General features: G+C 37.0%; 1 protein-coding gene across 2 annotated transcripts in view; it reads left to right on the top strand.

Moving 5' to 3' along the window:
- Positions 1-21,335, top strand: part of ltk (leukocyte receptor tyrosine kinase) — a 76,848-nt gene that overhangs the window by 31,630 nt on the left and 23,883 nt on the right. For both annotated transcript variants that reach the window (XM_017302620.2, XM_017302621.2), the window contains 11 exons: positions 794-933; positions 3,006-3,143; positions 10,512-10,661; positions 11,500-11,600; positions 11,702-11,862; positions 13,707-13,801; positions 15,063-15,128; positions 16,594-16,768; positions 18,589-18,739; positions 18,830-18,958; positions 19,826-19,982. In XM_017302620.2, the coding sequence (XP_017158109.1) occupies positions 794-933; positions 3,006-3,143; positions 10,512-10,661; positions 11,500-11,600; positions 11,702-11,862; positions 13,707-13,801; positions 15,063-15,128; positions 16,594-16,768; positions 18,589-18,739; positions 18,830-18,958; positions 19,826-19,982 (1,463 nt within the window). The remainder of the gene's footprint in view (positions 1-793; positions 934-3,005; positions 3,144-10,511; positions 10,662-11,499; positions 11,601-11,701; positions 11,863-13,706; positions 13,802-15,062; positions 15,129-16,593; positions 16,769-18,588; positions 18,740-18,829; positions 18,959-19,825; positions 19,983-21,335) is intronic.

The following is a 21,335-nucleotide window of genomic DNA, read 5'->3' as shown; positions in this document are numbered from 1 at the left end:
AACTTCTGTGAAATCAAACTGTCCACTTAGGAAGCAACACTGATTGACCAGACGAGGGTCCCTGTTGTCAATCAGTGTTGCTTCCTAAGTGGACAGTTTGATTTCACAGAAGTTTGATTTACTTGGAGTTTTATTGTGTTGTTTAAGTGTTACACCCTTTATTTTTTTGAGCAGTGTATAAATTTCCAGAAACCTGAAGGTGAAACTTTTATTTGCTCAAATTGGTAAATATTTCCAGACATCATATATAAAAAGACACTGCCATGGCCTGAAATGCCACTCAAAGAGGAAGAAGCCGTCACTCAGAAAGCAACATTAAAAACCAGGTTACAATTTAAAAATGCACTCAGGGTCAAAAATCTTGAAGTTTTTGCTCATAGTAATCAGTGTTTTGGTGGAAAAAGCTTCACACAGCGTACCGTGGTGGCAGCATCATGATGTGCGTGTTTTGATCTTGTATTAGACCATTTGTAATTATCATTTTTTGAGTTTTTAAATTATTGCCTTTGAGTAACATTTCTTTTTCTTTTGTTTATGTTAGTTTCAGGGTTTTTGTTTTGTTTATATTTCCTGTTTCTTTCTCCATGTCTGTTTATTAAAGATTCCAGCAAACTATTGAGAAAACCTCTAAAAAAGGTTATTATTCTGTCATTTGGTAAACATAATAAATGTTGGTAATCCTAACTGATTGAAAACAGGACAATAAAAATCTAAGTTATATTTTTATGTTTCCAACTACAGAAGTTTCCAGAAATGAATTACTAAAATCCTTTCTCTGCTGTCCTTCGACCAGGAACGAATGGCAGGTTTATAAAGCTGTGATTGGTCAGATGGATGAACCGATTCAAGTGACGCTGCTCTACACTTCCTGTGTGGGTGAAGGGGAAGCTGCTGTGGCTCTGGACTCTCTGGATTTCATCGACTGTGGCTCAGGTGAGTTGTGTTTATTCTGCAGCTCAGTTTGGTTTTTATGCAACCTTGTTCAAAATGTTCAATAATTTCATTAGAAACTCAGTTTAGATCTTGCACAAATACTTGCGACATCCTCTAAAAACAGTTGTTGCAGCTTGATTTAATAGTTCAAACAGCAAATATACATTATGCATCAATTAAGTTTATTTTCACTGTTTAAAGGCTGTTAAATGTACATCAATGGGGAAAAAAACTAAGAGCCCACTGCAGTGAAAACCTCCTGGTTATTCCATCAAACACTGATTTCTGAACTCTTCCTGAGTTAAAACATTAATATTGTTGTTTCTAAATCAATATAAACTTGTTTTCTTTGCATTGAGCTCTGACAGCACTGCATCTTTTTTGTTATTTTGCCATTTCTCATTTTCTGCAAATAAATACTAAATTACTGCTTTGAATTTCAGGGACATGCTGTCAGTAGTTCATAGAATAAAAGAACAAAGTAAATTTTACTCAAACATAAACCTAGAAAAAGTGAAATCAGAGAAACAAATTATTTTAAGTGGTATCTTACTTTTTTACAGACCTGCGTGTAACAGCTGGAAATATTGGTTATTGGCTCAAACTTTCAAGTCAGTGTTTTCTGAAATTTCTTCTTTAACATAAATAAATAACAAAAATCTTTTTGCTTTTTTACACTGCAAAAGCACAAAATCTTACCAACTGTTTTTGGTCTAGTTTTTATTGCAAATATCTTAGAACTCTTGAAATAAGACAAAATTAACTTACAAGTAAATTTTCAGGAAAATATAGGATTTATTTTTATTAAATACTTCCTTATTTAATAAAGTACTAGTTCCACTTATAACAAAACATTTTTCCAATGTTATAAGTGGAACTAGTACTTTCTCATCATTTTTAAGGAATTATTTACTTTAAAAAGCTCCAATATTTTGCTGCAAACTTACTTGTAAGTTAGTTTTGTCTTATTTCAAGTGTACTAAAATATTTACACTAATCTACAGCAAAGTTACTTTGTAAGATTTTGTGTTTATGCAAATCATCTGGTGCTCAAACATCAAATTAAAACCTCCAGATCTCTTGAGTCTTACCCTCACTTAAAAGATCAAATCCACAAATTGCCAAATTCTTCAAGTTCCCCGTCTATACGATCTTCCCTGCACAGTTTCTTTAAACATCTGCTTCACATCACTGCTCTAAAATCTTGTTGCCAGGGATTATATTTCCTCGCTGTCGGGTCCAGATCTGGATTGCCGTGTGAATTTGAGACGCTGCTTTAAATCGTCGGTGCATATCTTAAGATCAGGACCAAAGCATTACCTCACCTCCGGAGTTCAGTCTGTTAATCTTATTCTGAGTTAGCAAGACAAAAACACCTGCAGTGGGACTTTATGTCTTAAACTGTATAACTATTCTTAGAAAGAACATTTTATTATTCATCAGAAGAAAATGGGGATGGTTTGAAGCTGCAGTATATAACTTTTATGTCTTCTCCCAGTGCTCCCAGTACTAACTGCAGAAATACACCACTCAGTCAGAAACAGCCAATCAGAGCCAGGAGGCGGGTCTTAGCGCTGCCAATCATCCTCATGCTCCCCCTCCTTCCCTTCCTCTCTGCTTTGCTACAGCCATAAATGCTAATGCTAGTTAGCATAGCATATTAGTTGTTTTTCCACTGTTAGCACATTGAGCAGCATACAGGAAGGTGATTAACAACAATAAGACCCGCCTCCTGGCGCTGATTGGTTGCTCCTGACTGGGAATGGTGCATTGCATTATTTGTCTCACAACATGGTGACAGTCTTTATAAATATATGTAAAAAAAAAACATTTTTAATAAATGTTACATGATGTAGCTTTAAGTCTATTCATCTAGTGTGAAGGACTAAATTCTCTTTTCCATATGCAAACACTCATCGGCTCTGTTCCGCCTTAAAGTTTAATAAAATGTGGTCAAATATAATCTCAGTGGTGAGTTTTAGCGCTTGTATTTTAGGTCACATTTACGTACTGAGAGGTTTCCTTGTTTGTCTTGAAAGCTGAGTAATCATGGAGTTGTTGTGTGACTGCAGGTGATGAGGCCCTGGACCTGAACCTCATGTGTGGAAAATCTTTCCACTGCGTGAACTCGGACGTTTGCATCGATCAGAGCCAAGTGTGTAACTTCCACACCGACTGTCCGCTAGGAGAAGACGAGGGGTTGATCTGCGGTGAGCGCCACTTCCTCATTCTCTGCGCCTCAGCAGCTTTCACACGACTTATCCTCAGAGTTTCCAAACAAAACAAAACAAACAAACCAGGGGTGTCCAAACTGTGGGCGGGGGGCCACATGTGGCCCCTGGACTGATTCTTTAGTTGCTGCCAACTACAATTCAAAGACTGCAGAGATTCAACCTGCCAAGCAAAGGTGTTAATTTAAAAAAAATATTGTTTTTTATTTGTGTAAAATTATTGCAAACAAATTCAAATCTTGTATTTATATTTTAATAACCATTTTCTTTAATTTTATAGTAAATAGTAACACATTTATTTAGTGACTTTCACTCAAAAGCAAACTTTGGTCCACCCAAATCTGCTTTTAATTAACTAAACCTGACTAAATACATCAAATATAATCCAAAAAGTGATTCTGTTCTTATGGCTGAATTTTCTTTTCTTTCTGATTTTTTTTTTTTTTTGGTTGCCTTTCTTTTAATAATGCAAGTAGGCAAAATTCTTTTTTAAAATGTTGGCTATACGCAATAATATGACAGATGTACACACTTCATTCTTTAAAAAAAATATCTATTTTATTCGTTTAGTTAAATTAGCATGCTTTGTAGGTAAAAAAGGTCTTTACATTTTGTATTTGTACGTTGAAATTTAGTTTTTTATGATATAAAGCACTTTGACCTACCCTGTTGCTGAAATATGCTATACAGATAAACTTGATTGATTGATTGATACATAAGTTATTTGTGATTTTCAGTAGTTTTAGAAATTAGATTTGCGCCATGTGACAAAAAGTTTGGACACCACTGATTTAACTAGACCAAAAATACTTTGTAAAATTTTCTCTATACACATTTTAAATGTCATCTTAAGTTAAATTCCTTGTTTGTAGCAAATCTTACAATCTTGGCAAATAAAGCCAATAATGATCAGTTAGCATTTCCTAATAATAAGATATTGAACTCTTTTTACCTCCTGCTAAGAAACATACCGACTCTTAGATTTGAAAACATCAGTCATGCCGTGTAAAGAAACATTTTCACCCTGCTGCGACTCAAAAGGCAGTAATGAAGCCGAAGCACTCGGAGCTCCTTCAGCTGTTTGTCCCAGAGGGAAGGAACCGGGTCACAGTGCTGAGCAATCCTTTTATTTTACTTCCTGTAAGTGATTTTAATAAACTCTGGCTTTTCGTTACTGACTCTACACCACCTTATCCAGGCGAAATGGGAGGTAAAGGGTTTGTTTTGTTCATTTTAATAAATACTTTAAGGTAAATCAGAAGAGCTATTTCTTCTGAAATTAGTTATTTCTAATTTTCAGAAGAATATTTTGTCTTCATAGTAAGAAAAGTAAATTCTCAAGACTTCAGCAAGCAAAATAACATGCAGAGTAGCTAATTTCACACTAAATATTTTTCTATTGATATGTTTTCTGTTTAAGCTAATTTGATTATTTCTATATCCTAAGGGTGCACCGATTTATTGGTTCTGATTTTCTTAATTTGGGAGATCGGTGATCGGCCGATGTTTACATGTAAAGCCGATCTGATCCACCGATTTTATCTACCTCAGCAAAGCTCTAAAAATCAACCACTGTCCTCTTTTGCTCTCCTGTCAAAACGGTTTGACTGATAGACCTGGCTAATTATAATATTAATTATTATGTTTTATTATTAGTTCTTGCTATATTGAGCAACATTTCAGACAAAAAAAAAATTGATATTGGCCAAAATTGGAATCGGCAGGTCAGGCGTTTTAAAAGATCTGTAATCAACCGGAAAACTGCAATCGGTGCACCCTAACTATATCCTAAACTTGTTGAATATCCCACCTTTACCCACACCTGCAAAGGTCAAAAGGTACCAGGAATAGGTTAGAAATAACAAGGAATAATTATTCCTCAAGGAGAAATTCAAGTGTGCCAGCAGCAAAGTGAAAGAAAAGCCAAAGCATGTGGATTCACACAGATGTAAAAATATAAAAATAATCTGTGAAAAGACAGTAAAGGCAAATTAACAGCATAAAAATTACATTGTGCTGTTCATAAAAATAGCTTACTGAGATTCAAGAAAATGTCCAGCTGAGAAGAGAATGAATTAGAACAATTTGACAACGTGAGCATAAATATTAGAGTATAAACACTTGATTTAAAATTTTAAGTGAGTTAATTGCAGGGTTTGTAGTTCTTAATCAAAATGAATTGCATTAACTGAAACCAATTTCTCGACAAAATAAGCATTTATAATTTAAAACCCCTTTTTTATTGCTAAATTACTAAATGGACACACGAGCTGAGCAACAATTATATTTGTTTTTAACCTGTTTAAGTTAATCAGATTTTAATTGTACACCATATATTTGAATCAAAAAAGCTTTTTACTGCAAAAGTATTGAGCGAATAGACATGTGAGCGCAACAACAAACATAGTTTCTGCCATTCAACCGTCAGATTGGTGCAAAGTTTTCAGTTTTTGAATGTTGACAATCTAATTTAACTTCATTTAAAATTACATATTTAGAAATGTGGATTAATTTGCGAACATTGTTGTCAGTAGGACGTTTGCGCTGCTACAACATGGTTAGCATTGAGATGCTATTTTAGGCTTGAATAGCTTCTCTGATATGCTAACACCTTTTAGCACAACATGAACACAACAGCAGTCCCTTCAGATCGTTTTTGAAGCAATAATTAACCCGTGTTCCCCAAACGAAAGGCTTTTTCATCCACGGCTTTGCGGATGTAGCTTGTCCGTCAGATTTACCGCCGTACCAGAAACACGCAACAAAGGTTCCAGCTTTGGAAAAGACAGTATTTAACTACTTCTAAAATTAAAATCTGTGTAATGAATTTACTCAAATTAATCCCACCCATATTTACAAGATTACTGAACTCACGTCTCTGTTTTGATTTCTTCCCTGATGTTTCTGGTGGGCTGCACAGTGGCGCAGTTGGTAGAGCTGTTGCCTTGCAGCAAGAAGGTTCTGGGTTCGATTCCCGGCCTGGGGTCTTTCTGCATGGAGTTTGCATGTTCTCCCTGTGCGTGCGTGGGTTTTCTCCGAGTTCTCCGGTTTCCTCCCACAGTCCAAAAACATGACTGTCAGGTTAATTGGCCTCTCCAAATTGTCCCTATGTGTGAGTGTGTGTGTGCATGGTTGTGTGTCTCTGTGTTGCCCTGCGACAGACTGGTGACCTGTCCAGGGTGACCCCGCTTCTCGCCTGGTATGTTAGCTGGAGATGGGCACCAGCAACCCTCCCAACCCCACAGAGGGACAAGGGTGTAAAGAAAATGGATGGATGAATGTTTCTGGTGCTCTAAAAGCAGCATTACACCTTTAGCTTGTGATCCCACATGGCTGATGCAAACGCTTCGGTCTCCATTTAAGATGGAAACTCCCTCTCACTCCACTTCCTCATCTCTCCCAGAGTTAAGCCCATAAATTTCTCACATAAATCTTTATTTCAAGTGACCATAATTTGAGAAAAGTACAGATTATGCCTGTGAATTCATTTCAGGTGAAATTTCAAACAACGGGGGCCCTTTCAAACGAGATTCAGGGCAAATTAAATAACATTTTTATAAAATGAAAAGGGTTATTTGTTTGCTTAAAGGGACCGTGCTGTTTAACCCTTTCATGCATGGTGGTCACTACAGTGGACAGCTATCTAAAAGCCATTTTCTTGTGCTTCTTGTGGATTTTTATGTTTTAAACGCACACAGACCACTGAAGTGGACACTAATGCTTCATAAAATACACTATCAACTACTGGCCATCAGCTGCAAATGTAAGAAATTATTTTTGTAAAATCCAATATGGCCGACAGACAAAAAAGCATGCCAACCCACCCGGTCCCTCCTTCTGCTATAGACGACTCCAGCAGGAAAAAAAATTATTGTGACATAAGATAACCCTGTAAGAATAATACTACTGTTGTATTTTTAATACAAATAACAACTTTGTATTTGGAGAAAATTATAATTGATCACCTAAAAAAAAAAATTATAAAATAAAAAAAAATATATATATATATATATATATATATATATATATATATATATATTTTTTTTTTTTTTTACAAAAAATTTTTCCCTACCGTTTTTTTATGCCTTAAGAAATAAAAAAAAAAAAAAGAGAAAAATTCTGACGCAAGGGATCATCATTCATGCATGAAAGGTTTAAGGTGAGCGCTTCAGTTTGTTTTACTAAATTCAGCTGCAGCTCTCGACAAGTTGCTGCTAAAAAACAAGATTAAAACATGAATCACATGATTGTTAAGTTACAAAACACTGAAAAATAAAGCAAGGTCATGTGCTCCCTTTATGTGAATTTAATTTTTTTATTTGTGTGTGTTTGTTTTTAGCTTGAATGCTTGTTTTATTGTTGTTAAGTTTTTTTAGCCTGCACCATCTGGCAAACAACCAAAGGCAGCCAGCCTCGTCTGTAATTGTGTCATTCAAATTGTTCATCCATGCTGTGTCCTTTTCCTGCAAACAATAATAAATGACATAATGAAAAAAAAAAACAGAAAATTAAAAACACATGGGGACTATGCAGCAGTTGCTAATCTACATGTAAACACAAGTTTCATTATTTGCCAATATCTATTTTATTGATTTAGCTGCCTGTTACATTTATTATTACATGTGGGGTCTTACTGTTTCCTATATTTAATTTTTTTTTCTTGACTTGTAAGCTGAAAATAAAGCCAAACACATGTAAATATTTCACCTGCCTAACAGCAAACTAAGTTTATGATATTTTATTTAAACAAAAATAGTCAGACTTCTTTTGTAGGAGAGGATTTTGTAACTCATCATAGAGCCAAAACTTTAAAAATGTATTTTTATTAAAAGAAAGGCCTTCAGCTTGATAAAAACTGTTGTGCCTTGTTACAAAATGAAGTTTATTTCCAACCCTGATTACAGGATTTGGGTCATTCTTTCTGTAGAAATTCTCGCTGTGGTTAACCAAGTTTAATTAACTCAACAAGAGCTGTGCACAACATTTGTAGGATTCTTTAATTTCTGTCAGGAGCCTTAAAACTCAATAAAGGAGCTGAAAACAGCCACTTGACTGTAGTTTGGACAGCCCTATGATTTAATACTAAATGTGTTTTTTGCTTTTAATAAGACAACAAATATCCAACAACTTTTTCTCTAAATCAGTGGTTCTTAACTTTTTTGAGGTACCAAACCCACAAGTTTCATATGTGCATTTACTGAACCCTTCTATAAAAAATAAAATATTTTTTTCCCCCCCAAATTCAAGACATAGTTGTGACAGAACTAGAGTCTAGTTGGGTCACCCCAAGATCACCAAGTCTTCTTAAAAGGTGGAGTCTCTGAGAACAGTTCTTCAAAATATAGTCAGTGTTTTCAGTAAAGTTGATCTGACTGTCCAGGAACGACCCAAGGTATTTAAAATCTGCCACAACAGGTTGGCCATCGAGAGAAACTGGAACCACTTTAAGGTCTTTAGATCATTTAATTAGCTCTACATTCTTAAGAGAATGAAAAATTATAATCAATAATAAAGACTTTGCGGTATTCTAATTAAGTAATGTAATTATATTAGTTGTGTTACCACCCCCACGCCACTAGAGGCAGTACTAACCCCGAAAAGATGCAACTAAGGAGCAGATTTAGAAGAACACAGAAAGCTACAGAATTTGGTAAAAACTGTGAGCTTTGCTGAAGTAAATAAAGACACAAGTTCAAATCCATGCTGAGAGAGAAACTCCTTCAATCAGGGCTCCTCCACAGCTCTGATTGGCTAAGCAATGTAACATGATCCTCTGATTGGCTAAGCAATGTAACGTGATCCTCTGATTGGCTAAGCAATGTAACGTGATCCTCTGATTGGCTAAGCAATGTAACGTGATCCTCTGATTGGCTAAGCAATGTAACATGATCCTCTCATTGGCTAAGCAATGTAACATGATCCTCTGATTGGCTAAGCAATGTAACATGATCCTCTGATTGGCTAAGCAATGTAACGTGATCCTCTGATTGGCTAAGCAATGTAACGTGATCCTCTGCAGCAAGTGATGGCAAAGCGGGGCGTCATCACGACTTTACACAAGTGTGTCTTTACCTCCGCGGCAGAGGCTCCACCGAACCCCTGAGAGCGACTCACCAAACCCCTGGGGTTCGATCGAACCCAGGTTAAGAACCACTGGTCTAAAGCAGACTTGAGTGGATCCATTCGTTAAAAAAAAACGCCTTTCTATCTATTCTGTTCTTCTTGACAGAAAAAAACTTGACACAAAAGATTTCAGAACGTTTTACGTTACAAAAGTTCTCAATATTCTACTAATGTAAAACAAATTCACAATTGTGGCGTTTCCATTAAATAAGAAATGCAACTAAATTCAAACGTGGATCAGTTTGTTCACCTGATAAGTCATTAAAAACCTGCACCATGATCCTCCAACTACTTCCTGTTGTCATCTTCTTCGTGGGTTTTGGCAGTGGCAACATTTGGTTGTTGATCATGTGACTCATGTGATGTGAATAAAGTGTTTCTATTGCAGTTTTGCAAAATAAACCAATTTCAAAACCATTATCAAAGTCCCGAAACTTTTTGCCCTGTTTTCATTAAACAAATTTATTTTCAAAATGTTAAATTGTGCAATTATGAGGAATTATATGGTCAGTGGAAATTCAGCTACAGCTCTAGAAAAAACTAAGAGACCACTTAGTTTTTTCTAGAGCACTTAAACTGACCAGTTTCTCTGATTTTACTGTTTATAGGTTTATGTTTGAGTAAAATAAACTTTGTTCTTTTATTCTATGAACTACTGACAACATGTCTCTGAAATTCCAAGCAGAAATTTAGTTTTTATTTGCAGAAAGTGAGAAATAATCAAAATGACGAAAAATAAGCATTGCTCTCAGAGCTCAGATAATGCAAAGAAAACAAGTTCGTATTCATTTAGAAACAGCAATACTAATGTTTTAACTCAGGAAGAGCTCAGAAATCAGTGTTTGGTGGAATAACCAGGAGGTTTTCAATGGGTTCAGTGCAGTGAAGTTTTTTCCAGAGCTGCATTGATTATTTTTTAATAAGGCAAACATTCAAAATTCCTTTAATATCTTAGATTTGCAGTTATTAACACATGACTCTTCTACATAAAAATATTCCATGGTTTATTGTCAAGCAGGTAAAAATAAGAACATTATCCAATAAAAATGTTTTTGTGCTTAATTAGTCGCAGCAGTTCTTCATGTTGCTCGTTCAGTTTTGCCTTCCTGGCCAAAAGTCCTACTGATATTTAGCTGCTTTAGTAAAACTGTATTTTGTGCTGTGGATGTTCCTGCAGCTGTGTTCGGCGTCTCGGTGAAATATAATAATCTGCTTTCCTGGCAGACGCTCTTCCCTTTGGCTCGTACTGCTCGTTTGAGTTGGATTCATGCGGTTGGTCCGGGTCCAGTCAGCACTCGGGATGGAGGAGAGTCGCTGGAGATGAGCTTCTGCAGAAACAAGACATGCAGGGCGTCACGCTTCAGCGCACACCAGGTGTGTGTGTGTGTGTGTGTGATTTACAGCCTGATTTTAGGAGGACTCTGGTGCACCTCTGCTATTTAAATGAATCACTGCACTGAGGAAATCGGTCAAAATGACCCAGTTTCCTCTGTTCCTCTTTTTGTCAGAAGATAAAACATTTCTTTGACAAGTTTTAACTATTGCTAAGGATTTATCTAATGCTTAACTCAGGCTGGAAGGTACAGGTTTATTAAAACTATTTTTTTAAACATTAATACAGCAGTGATAATTAAATAAGTAATTCATTCTGGGTAGCCCTCGACTCTTACTTTTTTTGGTGATTGTTTATTGTCAACACTGTAAAAACACAAAATCATACCAAGTAATTTTGGTCTAATTTCTAGTGCAAATATCTTAATATACCTGAAATAAGACAAACTAAATTAAAAGTAACTTTTCAGCAAGATGTAGATTCTTTTTTAAATAAATAATTCCTTATTATTGATGAAAAAGTTCCAGTTCCACTGGCAGACAAATTAATTTATAACATGGGAAGTTGTAAGTGAAATAATCTGCCAATAGAACTAAAGTACATTTTCATCAAAAATAAGGAATTATTTCCCTAAAACAATTCTCCATATCTTGCTTAAAACTACTTTTAAGTTAGTTTGTCTTATTTCAAGTGTTTTAAGATATTTGCGCTAGTAATTAGACCAAAAAGTATTTGGTAGGATTTTGTGTTTTTGCGGTATTTGTATTTTCTGATTGAACTGTGCAGCACTTTGGTTTCCTTTGGCTTTTAAATCATGTAAATAAATAAATGAATAACGGTAAAGATTCCACATTGTGACATTTTGTTGTACGTCTGCAGGACACTTCTTGTACCTGCAGGTTAGAGGGAGCAGTTCCCTTAAAGAAGCGTCGTTTCACAGCTCCTTCTTCCCTCCGCCAATCTCTACTTCTGCATGCCAGGTCAGTACATAAATAAAGTCGTCCAGTTACATGCATTTATTTTCTGTTTCTTTTGTTATTGTAAGTAGTTTCTGAAGCACCTTCTGGTTGTGGTTGTGTAGATGCGTTTCTCTCTCTACTTGTACGGGTCGTTTAACGGCTCGCTGCAAGTTGCCATTGAGGAAAACGGGACGGGTTATACGCCGGTCATCTGGGAGAGACAAGGCCAGTCGACGGACGACTGGGAAACAGTTGCACTGGAAGTGGCTGACCTCAATCATGGGTATGTAGAAAAATAGCAAAGTATCACTCACCAAATCATTAAATTCAGGTGTTCAAGTCGTCGGTCTTTTTCAATTTTAAATTTCTTTTGCTAAAATCCATCCATCCATTTTCTTACACCCTTGTCCCTCAGTGGGGTCGGGAGGGTTGCTGGTTCCTCTCCAGCTAATGTTCCGGGCGAGAGGCGGGGTCACCTGGACAGGTCGCCAGTCTGTCGCAGGGCAACACAGAGACACACAGGACACACAACCATGCACACACACACTCACACCTAGGGGCAATTTAGAGAGACCAATTAACCTGACAGTCATGTTTTTGGACTGTGGGAGGAAACCGGAGTACCTGGAGAAAACCCACCATGCACAGGGAGAACATGCAAACTCCATGCAGAAAGACCGGGGCCGGGAATCGAACCCAGAACCTTCTTGCTGCAAGGCAACAGCTCTACCAACTGCCCTGCTAAAATCCAATTAATATTTTTTTGTGTTGTTTTGTCAAACGACCCACATTTTCAGCAGGTTAACAGCGCACTGTTTATGGAAGTAATAATGGTTGGAGATGTTCACGTTTTCAGGGTTTCCCCCAGAAAACTTGCTAAGCCTGACACTCGGGACGATGGGACAGATTTCCCGCCGGCTGCCATGTTTTTGAGCTAAAAATGTTTAAAGTTGACAGGAAATTAGAAAATATTTCTTGATAGTTATGCATACTTGGAAGATTAATACCTGAACACCAACTATAAAGTCTTAAAAAGAGGCAATAATTTTATAAAACCTAAGATAAATTAACAATGCTAAGCCTGGTGGCCCACCAGGCTGACATTACACTAAGGGAAACCCTGGTATTAATAATTAATGTTTATTCAGCATTGAGAGGCGATTGTTTCGCCACAAGATCATAACAAGAAGAAGGAAGCTAATAGAAAGAAATCAGATCTGGTAGAAATGTTTGATTTTTTGATGGATTATTGACTGAAATTGTGTCTGGAGTTTTGTTTTGTTCTGTTTAAATTCACATTTTGCATGTTTTTATACTTTCATTTGAGTCTCAACTGCTTCTAAAAACAGTTCAAGTGCTTAAAAACACCCAACCAGATGTTTTTAAAAAATTTTAAATTTTACTTTTTGGTGAGCCGTTTCATAAACCTCCCAGTTATTAAGTCGCATTCGATGGACACCGCCCGTTACCTAGCAACTTTAGCCAAGCCCAGAACTGTTACCTAGCAACCCAAGTGAAGCTCCAACATGATTGGTCAGCTGGTTTATAGTTGCATGTGCTGTACAATGGCTGCTGGGGAAAAAAAAGTGTTTTGTTGTTACCATTGAGAAACCACTTTCTTCATTTTCGTTTTTTGTAGAGGAGGCTCCACTTGTGCTATTCAAAGATGTGTGGTTGTATGATTGCGCATCTGTTTGCAGCCATTTTCTTGTGCCCAGCAGCAGCTTATTTGTATTTAAAGTGACAAGCGGCCCTAAAACAGCTCTGAAGTACTAAAATCTCATTATCTAAGAATAATTTTGTAAAAAATTTAAAGAAAATGTTTTGTATCGCCCAGAGACTTATCCTAACCTGTTCAAGGAAGCATTCAAAAACTTTTTTGCAAAGAAAAACAAAGAAAATCTTGAATCTTTAGATCCTCAAAGCTTGTAGAGACAACATAACATTTTCCCACCAGTTGTCAGCCGCAGTTCTCTGTTCTGAACCGTCACACATAATAAAACACAACAAAGTACTCGGGATCTGACAAAATGTCATCTGTTTCTGTTTCCTGGTCTGTCATTGCTCATGTCACAGTTATTCCTTTGTAAGAGCTTCTATTGCTTTCTGATTTCTGCTTCCCTTCAGGTTTCACGTCCACATCAAAGCCGCTTGGGGACGAAACTCCAACGCTGACCTCGCGTTTGATAACATCGCCATCGGCGCGGCCTGCTTCAAAACAGGTAGGCGTAAACACGCCGCCGTTGTCAAAGCATAAACTTCCAGAAATGATAAATGTGCTTCATAAAGACAGTGTGATGTGTTTGGTCTCCCGTCTGGTGCCTCGTTTTCATGATTGGCTGCGACACCAGCTCTAAAATGATTTGCCACGAATCGTTCACCGCAGTATGACAACAGTGTGTGCCAGCATTCTTCACTTCCAGCACTCTGACAGTTTTTGCACTCTGGGTTTAAATTCCCACACTTACAAAACCTTTTTATGCTCAGCTGTGAAGGAGCTGGTGTTGCTTATGCATAATTTAAGAGAAATGCAGATAAAAACCTTTAAAACGGGACAACTGATTATATGACAGCGGAAAATAAGTCATTATTGTCCTCAGTAAGCATATGCAGAGTTTGGTAGTAACATTAACTCAGTTTAGGGGGAAAATTACTATTTTTACTACACTACTTTTTATTTTTACTTGAGTAATTTTATTTTGAAGTTTCACTACTCTCACCTGAGTAAAGTTTCTGCAGTTTCTGTTAAAGTTTCATAAGTTTCATATTGAAAGAAACTCATTTGTTTATTTGTAACAGTTTTTTACTGTATATGAATTACTTCCTCTAATATGGCAAAATTTCCACTTAACTTTATATTTTGTTCTTTCTGATGTAATTTTTAAATATTAAAGGATTGTTTTGATCAGTTATTCAGTACTTGAGTAGACGTTTTAATTGAGTAAAAATATGTTGAAGCAGTGATACTTTTGGGAACTCTAACACCTCTGAGTAAATCTGAATAATGCTAAACTGAACATTTTTGCGCCCTGCGACAGACTGGTGACCTGTCCAGGTGACCCCGCCTCTCGCCCGGAACGTTAGCTGGAGGCGGGCACCAGCAACCCTCCCAACCCCACTAAGGGACAAGGGTGTCAAGAAAATGGATGGATGGATGAACATTTTTGCTGCTCTGTTCTTGACAACACTGGGCTTTTGTATCTGAAGCCCTCGTTTTCCTAATCGAATTTAAAAACACAAAATTGGTTTGAGGGAAGAGCTTGGCTGAACCCATCACACAAACATTCCCGCTACTAAGTGGGCAGATTTCTAAGCCAGCATGCAAAGCAGACCGGAGGACAATCAAACACCCATCCACGTTGTTTTCCTGCTCAGAAAATCTCTCTTTTTCATCTTTTCTTATTATTCTACAATTGTTTTAATAAGGTCGTATTCTTTTGGACTATTGCCCAGTCAGAATTGGATGTTTCCGTCTGTCCTCAGATCTCAACTCGCTGCAGCAAATTGACTTTGATTTCCTGAGTCCGCTTCCTGAGCCGTCGGTCACAGGTATGTACAGGAAAGACCTGGAGAATTCACAAAGTATAATATTTTAGCTTAAATATTGAACAATGCATACAGAACTCATGTAACCCGCAATTACTCAATTATTCAAGACTTTTATTTTTGCGGGCTCACTTCCTGTTTTCCCCCAAACTTGCCAAGTTATTTAAAGCCCCGCCTCCAGCGCACAGTTGAACTTCATCACCTGTTCCACTGTGATTGTGGCTCGCTGTTTGGCGTCTTCCTGGCAAATTCATCAAAATCTTTGCATCCACTGATTTGATCTATTGAACTGGCGTTTGTTACCTGGGCCGTCAGCGGGATTGCAACAGCTGATTGCAGTTCAGTACGCCCCACTCTCTTCCCAAATGTCGGGTTTTTTATTCCTGATGGATCAGATCCTCTTCTGAATCCAAGGATGGTGAGCTAGGAATAAGGACAAGAACTTTATGATCTGGGAATTGATTTATTTTGAGTTAATTTGTCTCTCATTGTGCATTTGTAATTGTCTGTTTTTTTTCCCCCAAATCACTAATATATACACCAAAACTAAAACCATTTCTTCGTGTCTTCATTCACACCTCTGGCTCCTTAAAGAACCATCTTCTGATGCTGCTCTTGTAGCCGCAGTTAGCTGCAATAACTGTTACACTCACATTTCAGATAATTTTACTTAAAGCTGTATTATGTAACTTTTATTAAAAATATGTTTTCTACATGTTTGTTAAAACAGTACAAGACAAATGAACAGGTCGATCTCTTCCTCCTCCTTCCTTACATACCGTTAAATGCACCCAAACAAAAACAACCAATCAGATCCAGGAGGAGGGTCTTAGCGCTGTCAATAAACCTCATAAATGTGTTGCTAAATGTGCTGTGGTAGAGAAACAACATACAAGAAAACTATTCATCCGCTGTCATTGTTGGCCAAGCTAAATAGCCTGAGCGTTCATGTCAGGCTCTGCTGTCTGGAAGAAGCTGCAGCATAGCAGAGAGAAAAGGAGGGAATGAGCAGCTCTGCATTCCCTCCTGATTGACAATGCCAAGACCCGCCTCCTGGCTCTGATTGGTTGTTTCTAGATAGCACTGAGCGAAGGCAAGGTGCTGAATTATATTCACAGATTATCTGCCTCAAGCCATGTGTGAAGACACAAAAACAAAATGTCATGACATTTTGGACAAATTAGTCCAAATCTATATTTGGACATCTATATTTTTTATTAGTTACATCTTTATATCTTTTTTATCAATATTTAATCTTCTTGGGGTTGGCCAGACTAGACTCAGGGTGGTTCAGAATAAATACATATTATTTTATTTTTCAGTGGTGGCCATGTCCCCCTCTGCTCCCCCTTTGGGGGCACCACTGCGTTCTCTCTGAAAACCTTACCAAAGTCTCCCACTGTCTTTTGCACATCATGTCCTTAATATTCCAGCTGATTCCAACTGTTTATCTTCTCCATATGGACAGAAGTCTCTCTGATGACGTGGTGGTTTAACTCGTGCGGTGCCAGCGGCCCCCACGGCCCGACCCAAGCCCAGTGCGACAGCACCTATAGGAACAAAAACGTCAGCGTCACTGTGGGGAAGGAGGGCCCCCTGAAAGGAGTCCAGATGTGGAAGGTTCCTGCTACCAACCGATACCAGTGAGTGAAAAGGAAGCACAAACGTTTACCTTTTTATTAGACACAAAAACACTCTGTTCCTGAAACACGTCACACGCTTTATTTAAATTTGAAGTCCAACAGAATTTACCTTTGTAGAATAATGTGCATAACAAAATTAGCCTAAATTAAGGCTAATAGTTCATTTGTGGCAAAGATTGAGTTACTCTGGGTTCATTTCAGGTGATCCAGTAAAGAAAGACGTGACATAATGACATTTTTTTAACATGTTTTTGTGCTTTTAGAGCAGTGGTTCTTAACCTTTTTTGAGGTACCGAACCCACCAGTTTTATATGCGCATTCACTGAACCCTTCTGTAGTGATAAATAAAACAAGATTACTAAGTCTTCTTAAAAGGTAGAGTCTCTGAGAACAGTTCTTCAAAATATAATCAGTGTTTTCAGCAAAGTTCAGCTGATTGTCCAGGAACGACCCAAGGTATTTAAAATCTGCCACAGTTTCAACAGGTTGGCCATTGAGAGAAACTGGAACCACTTTAAGGTTTGGTTTAGATTATTTAATTAGCTCTACATTCTTAAGAGAATGAAAATTTATAATAAATAATAAAGACTTTGCGGTATTCTGATTTAGTCATGTAATTATATTAGTTGTGTTACCACCCCCACGCCACTAGAGGCAGTACCAACCCCGAAAAGATGCGACTAAGGAGCAGATTTAGAAGAACACCGAAAGCTGCAGAATGTGGTAAAAACGGAGCTTTGCTGAAGTAAATAAAGACACAAGTTTAAATCCATGCTGAGAGTGGAGCTCCTTCAATCAGGGCTCCTCCGCAGCTCTGATTGGCTAAGCAATGTAACATGATCCTCTGATTGGCTAAGCAATGTAACGTGATCCTCTGCATTAAGTGATGGCAAAGCGGGGCGTCATCACGACTTTACACAAGTGTGTCTTTACCTCCGCGGCAGAGGCTCCGCCGAACCCCTGGGGTTCGATCGAACCCAAGTTAAGAACCACTGCTCTAGAGTGATAAAAGAAAGAAAAAACATCACTGGTTTCATGCTGTGTAGATATATATATGAGTGTGTGAAGGATTTTCCACTTTTCTCTAAGTGGATGCTCTCAAATCCTGAAATTCAATCTCTGAAATATAAATTCTAGAGAATATGGATACACTTTATTTGGTCCAACCAGTCTAAAACAAATAGAAAAAAAAAACTAATAGGAATTGAGTTGAGTGCTGCAACTCAATTCTTATTAAATATGTTTACATTTTATAACCCATTTTATCCATGATCTTTTCATTTTTTCATGAGATTTTTAAATAAAATAATTGCAGTACTAATAAGTGAATATATATGTCAGGCCTAACAGTACTGCACATTTTTTCCCCAGATTTACTTCTATTAGTCACCAAAAAGTTCACAAACTCCTGTTCTTCATTAATATGGAAAACTGATATTAGTAAATGTTTGATTCCTACTCTGTCGTTACCATTTATATTTGTTATTAATGACCTAAAGGTCAAAGATTGTGGTCCTATTGCTCATACTCAGTATAATTAACTGTTTTTCCACTAAATCTAATTTGTCAGTCAAGACTTATCTTCATCAGAGAAGCATGAGAAAAGGGAACAAACACTGAAGGAAAACAGAGAAGGTTTGTAGGTTATGTTACACAATCCCCATGCTCTGTATTTGTAGGTAAAAAGGTTAGAAAGATCCTCAGGCTAAAATACTCTTTATTTTGTGTCTGTGACAGAAATCGTCTGTTTTCTGAGGTTTGAGCCAAAGTGCAATTTCTTTCTGAGTTTAATCCCTTTGTGTTGCTGCGATCTCCCTCAGTATCTCAGCGTACGGTGCTGCAGGCGGAAAAGGAGCCAAAAACCACAACAAACGAAACCACGGGGTGTTTATCTCCGCCATATTTCCCCTGGAAAAGGGAGAAATACTTCACATTTTGGTGGGACACCAGGGAGAGGACGCCTGCCCCGGGGTGAGTGGAAAAGCTGACATGCGTCCGTTCAGAGGCTGACCCAGATACAGCGCCTTCTCCTTAAGTCTGATTCTCATCTTCCTACCCCAGAGAAATCCACTTACACAGAAAATATGTCTGGGAGAGTCGTCTGTGATCGAAGACAACCGCAGATCTGAGACGGGCACGGAGCGCGCAGGTGGAGGCGGCGGCGGCGGAGGAGCCACCTACATCTTCAAGGTGGCGCAAATCACTTTACTCTCTCTGGTTGTGATTGTAATAATAAAAGACTTTCACACATTTTGTTGATCATGCAGGCGAATAAACTCTTCTTCTTTATTATAAATTGGTTTGTCACTGTAAAACATCTGAGCTGCATCTAGTTGTGTCTGCTGTCTTCTGCTCTTTAAGTCAAATAAATTTAACGAATTTTAGATTTTGAACCTAAATGTGTGAGTTTGTGAAAGATAAACTTAAAGCAGTAAGTTGTGTTAGCTTTTTATTAATTTTAGTTGAATAAACTAGAGTTTTTAGGTCAGCACTTAAAAAAATCTGAAAGAAGAAAAAGACAGGAGTGGGAATTATTTCCCAGAATGCTTAGCGGCATGTTTTTGTGTCCTGAGATGGAAGTGCGTTACATTGATCTGACTCGTGTTTATTTTAATGTCCTGTTCACACTAAATGTTTTTGAGCTGAATTCATTGTGATGTTTAATAAAATTCATTGTCAGATCAGAAATTTGAAACAAGAATTTAAATTATTCTAACGTAAAATAAGTTATTTTAACTTGATATTGTGATTGAAAACAATGGAGAAATGTGGCTTCAACTGGCAGTTTTTTCTTGCATATTGTGAAATAATCATTTCTTTTAAGTTAAAACTCACAAATCAAGATTTATGAACTTAAAAATCAATGTTTAAACAACTTGTTTCTTGTTGTTAAATCAACTTCATGAACTTTAATTTCTGAGTTAAAACCAAAACAATTTTCTTGTTGACTTAAACGTTATTTTCCAGGCAGCAGGTGGACTTTCATTTTCAAGTTAAACCACCTTCAAATGTTTTGCAGTGCAGAATAGATGTAGACTTACTGGTTTGTTGTTCCAGATGGAGGGTGGTGAGCTGGTTCCTTTGCTGATTGCAGCTGGTGGGGGAGGAAACGCCTACCTGGAGGACCCGGAGTCCAGTCTGGACCAGATGCCTCCGGAGCAGTTTGAGAACAGCACCGCGGCCCGCGGCACCAGCGGTCAGACTGGAGCAGCAGGTAGGCCGCCAGTTAATCTGAGTTTTATACCTTTAAAGCATTTAACGTTATGAAAAACAAAAAGAGGGAAAAACCGCAGTCATAACAAACCTGGGTTAGTGCATTGGGTCAAAACCAACCATTTACTGGGTTCATCCTGAGTGTTTCTGATCATCCACACCTGAACTTTTAACAACCAAGATCTAATATTGAACAAAGAAGAGACCAACCACTTCCTTCCTACATTTCGTTTCAGCACAACATCAAACATTTCTATTTCAATCTCTGAACTTTATCAATTCTTCTTGATGTTGTGTGTTTTTCTCAAGCCTGTGCAGCTGTTTGGTCTCATTATGCATCATGCATAACTGAATGCTACAACCTAAATTATTAAATATAACTACAGGCGCTGCAGATTTTTGACATGTTCTGAAGTTTATGAACCCATAAATTATTTCCCTGCTGTTTTTTCTTTTGATTCCAATTTTCTTTTCCAGGATTTGATCAAACCAAACAGTTTTAATTCACTTCAGCAGTTTAAACAACTTGTTTGCTTGATGTAAACTGGTAGTTAGCAGAAAACAAAAAGGGGAAACAATAATTTTTTTCTGCCTAATCTAGTGGATATTTCTTAAAATTACTGCACTCCAGTAAGTTTTTACACTTTATTAAAAAGGTTACATCTAAATACTTTTTCTTTAAGTGCATCGATTAAATAAAGTTTTTGGTTTCTTGTTTGGAAATAATGACTGATGCTTTTTTGTCGTCACACATAAACAAAAAGAGAAAAACTTTAAGATGTGACTTATGGTCACATCTTGCTGAAATATATTCAGAAAAGATGATTGCTTCTTTTATATCAATATAAAACATAATTTCCTCTTATGACACGTTTATTCAGCCGTTCAAAGCACAAAGAAGCAAATTCCTCAGTGAGACGAAGCTCTCGCTCTCTGATTCACTGACAAAGAGGCGAATATTAAAAAACCTTCAGATCTGGAACTAGTTGCATTTACTTCCACTTTTTTGTAAAAACTATAATGTTGTTTTGTTTTTATTTCGCTGTACATTTTACTTTTGCTTGAGTAAAATTTTTACATCACTGTCAGTAACTTCACTAAATGAACAACAATATTTTTTATTAGTTTTTTATTTATTGTTGTTTATTTTGTAGATTTTTTTAAAATAGATATTTAAAAATCTAACTTTTGAATATTAGATTTTTGTTGTTTGATCAAGATAGAAATGTTACTTTTGTATCAAAGGAAAAAGTATTTGCTACTTTTTTAATCTTGAGTAATTTTACCATGATTTATCGCTTCACTTACTTGAGTTCAGTTACTGTGAGGAACTTCACTGAATTAATAAATATGA

This window comes from Poecilia reticulata, chromosome 22, assembly GCF_904066995.2.
Source record: "Poecilia reticulata chromosome 22, P_reticulata-male-v2, whole genome shotgun sequence".
In the NCBI taxonomy this organism is placed as follows: Eukaryota; Metazoa; Chordata; class Actinopteri; order Cyprinodontiformes; family Poeciliidae; genus Poecilia; species Poecilia reticulata.
Note: the sequence above shows the minus strand (reverse complement) of the source record. Positions and strands in the feature narration are given on the sequence as shown.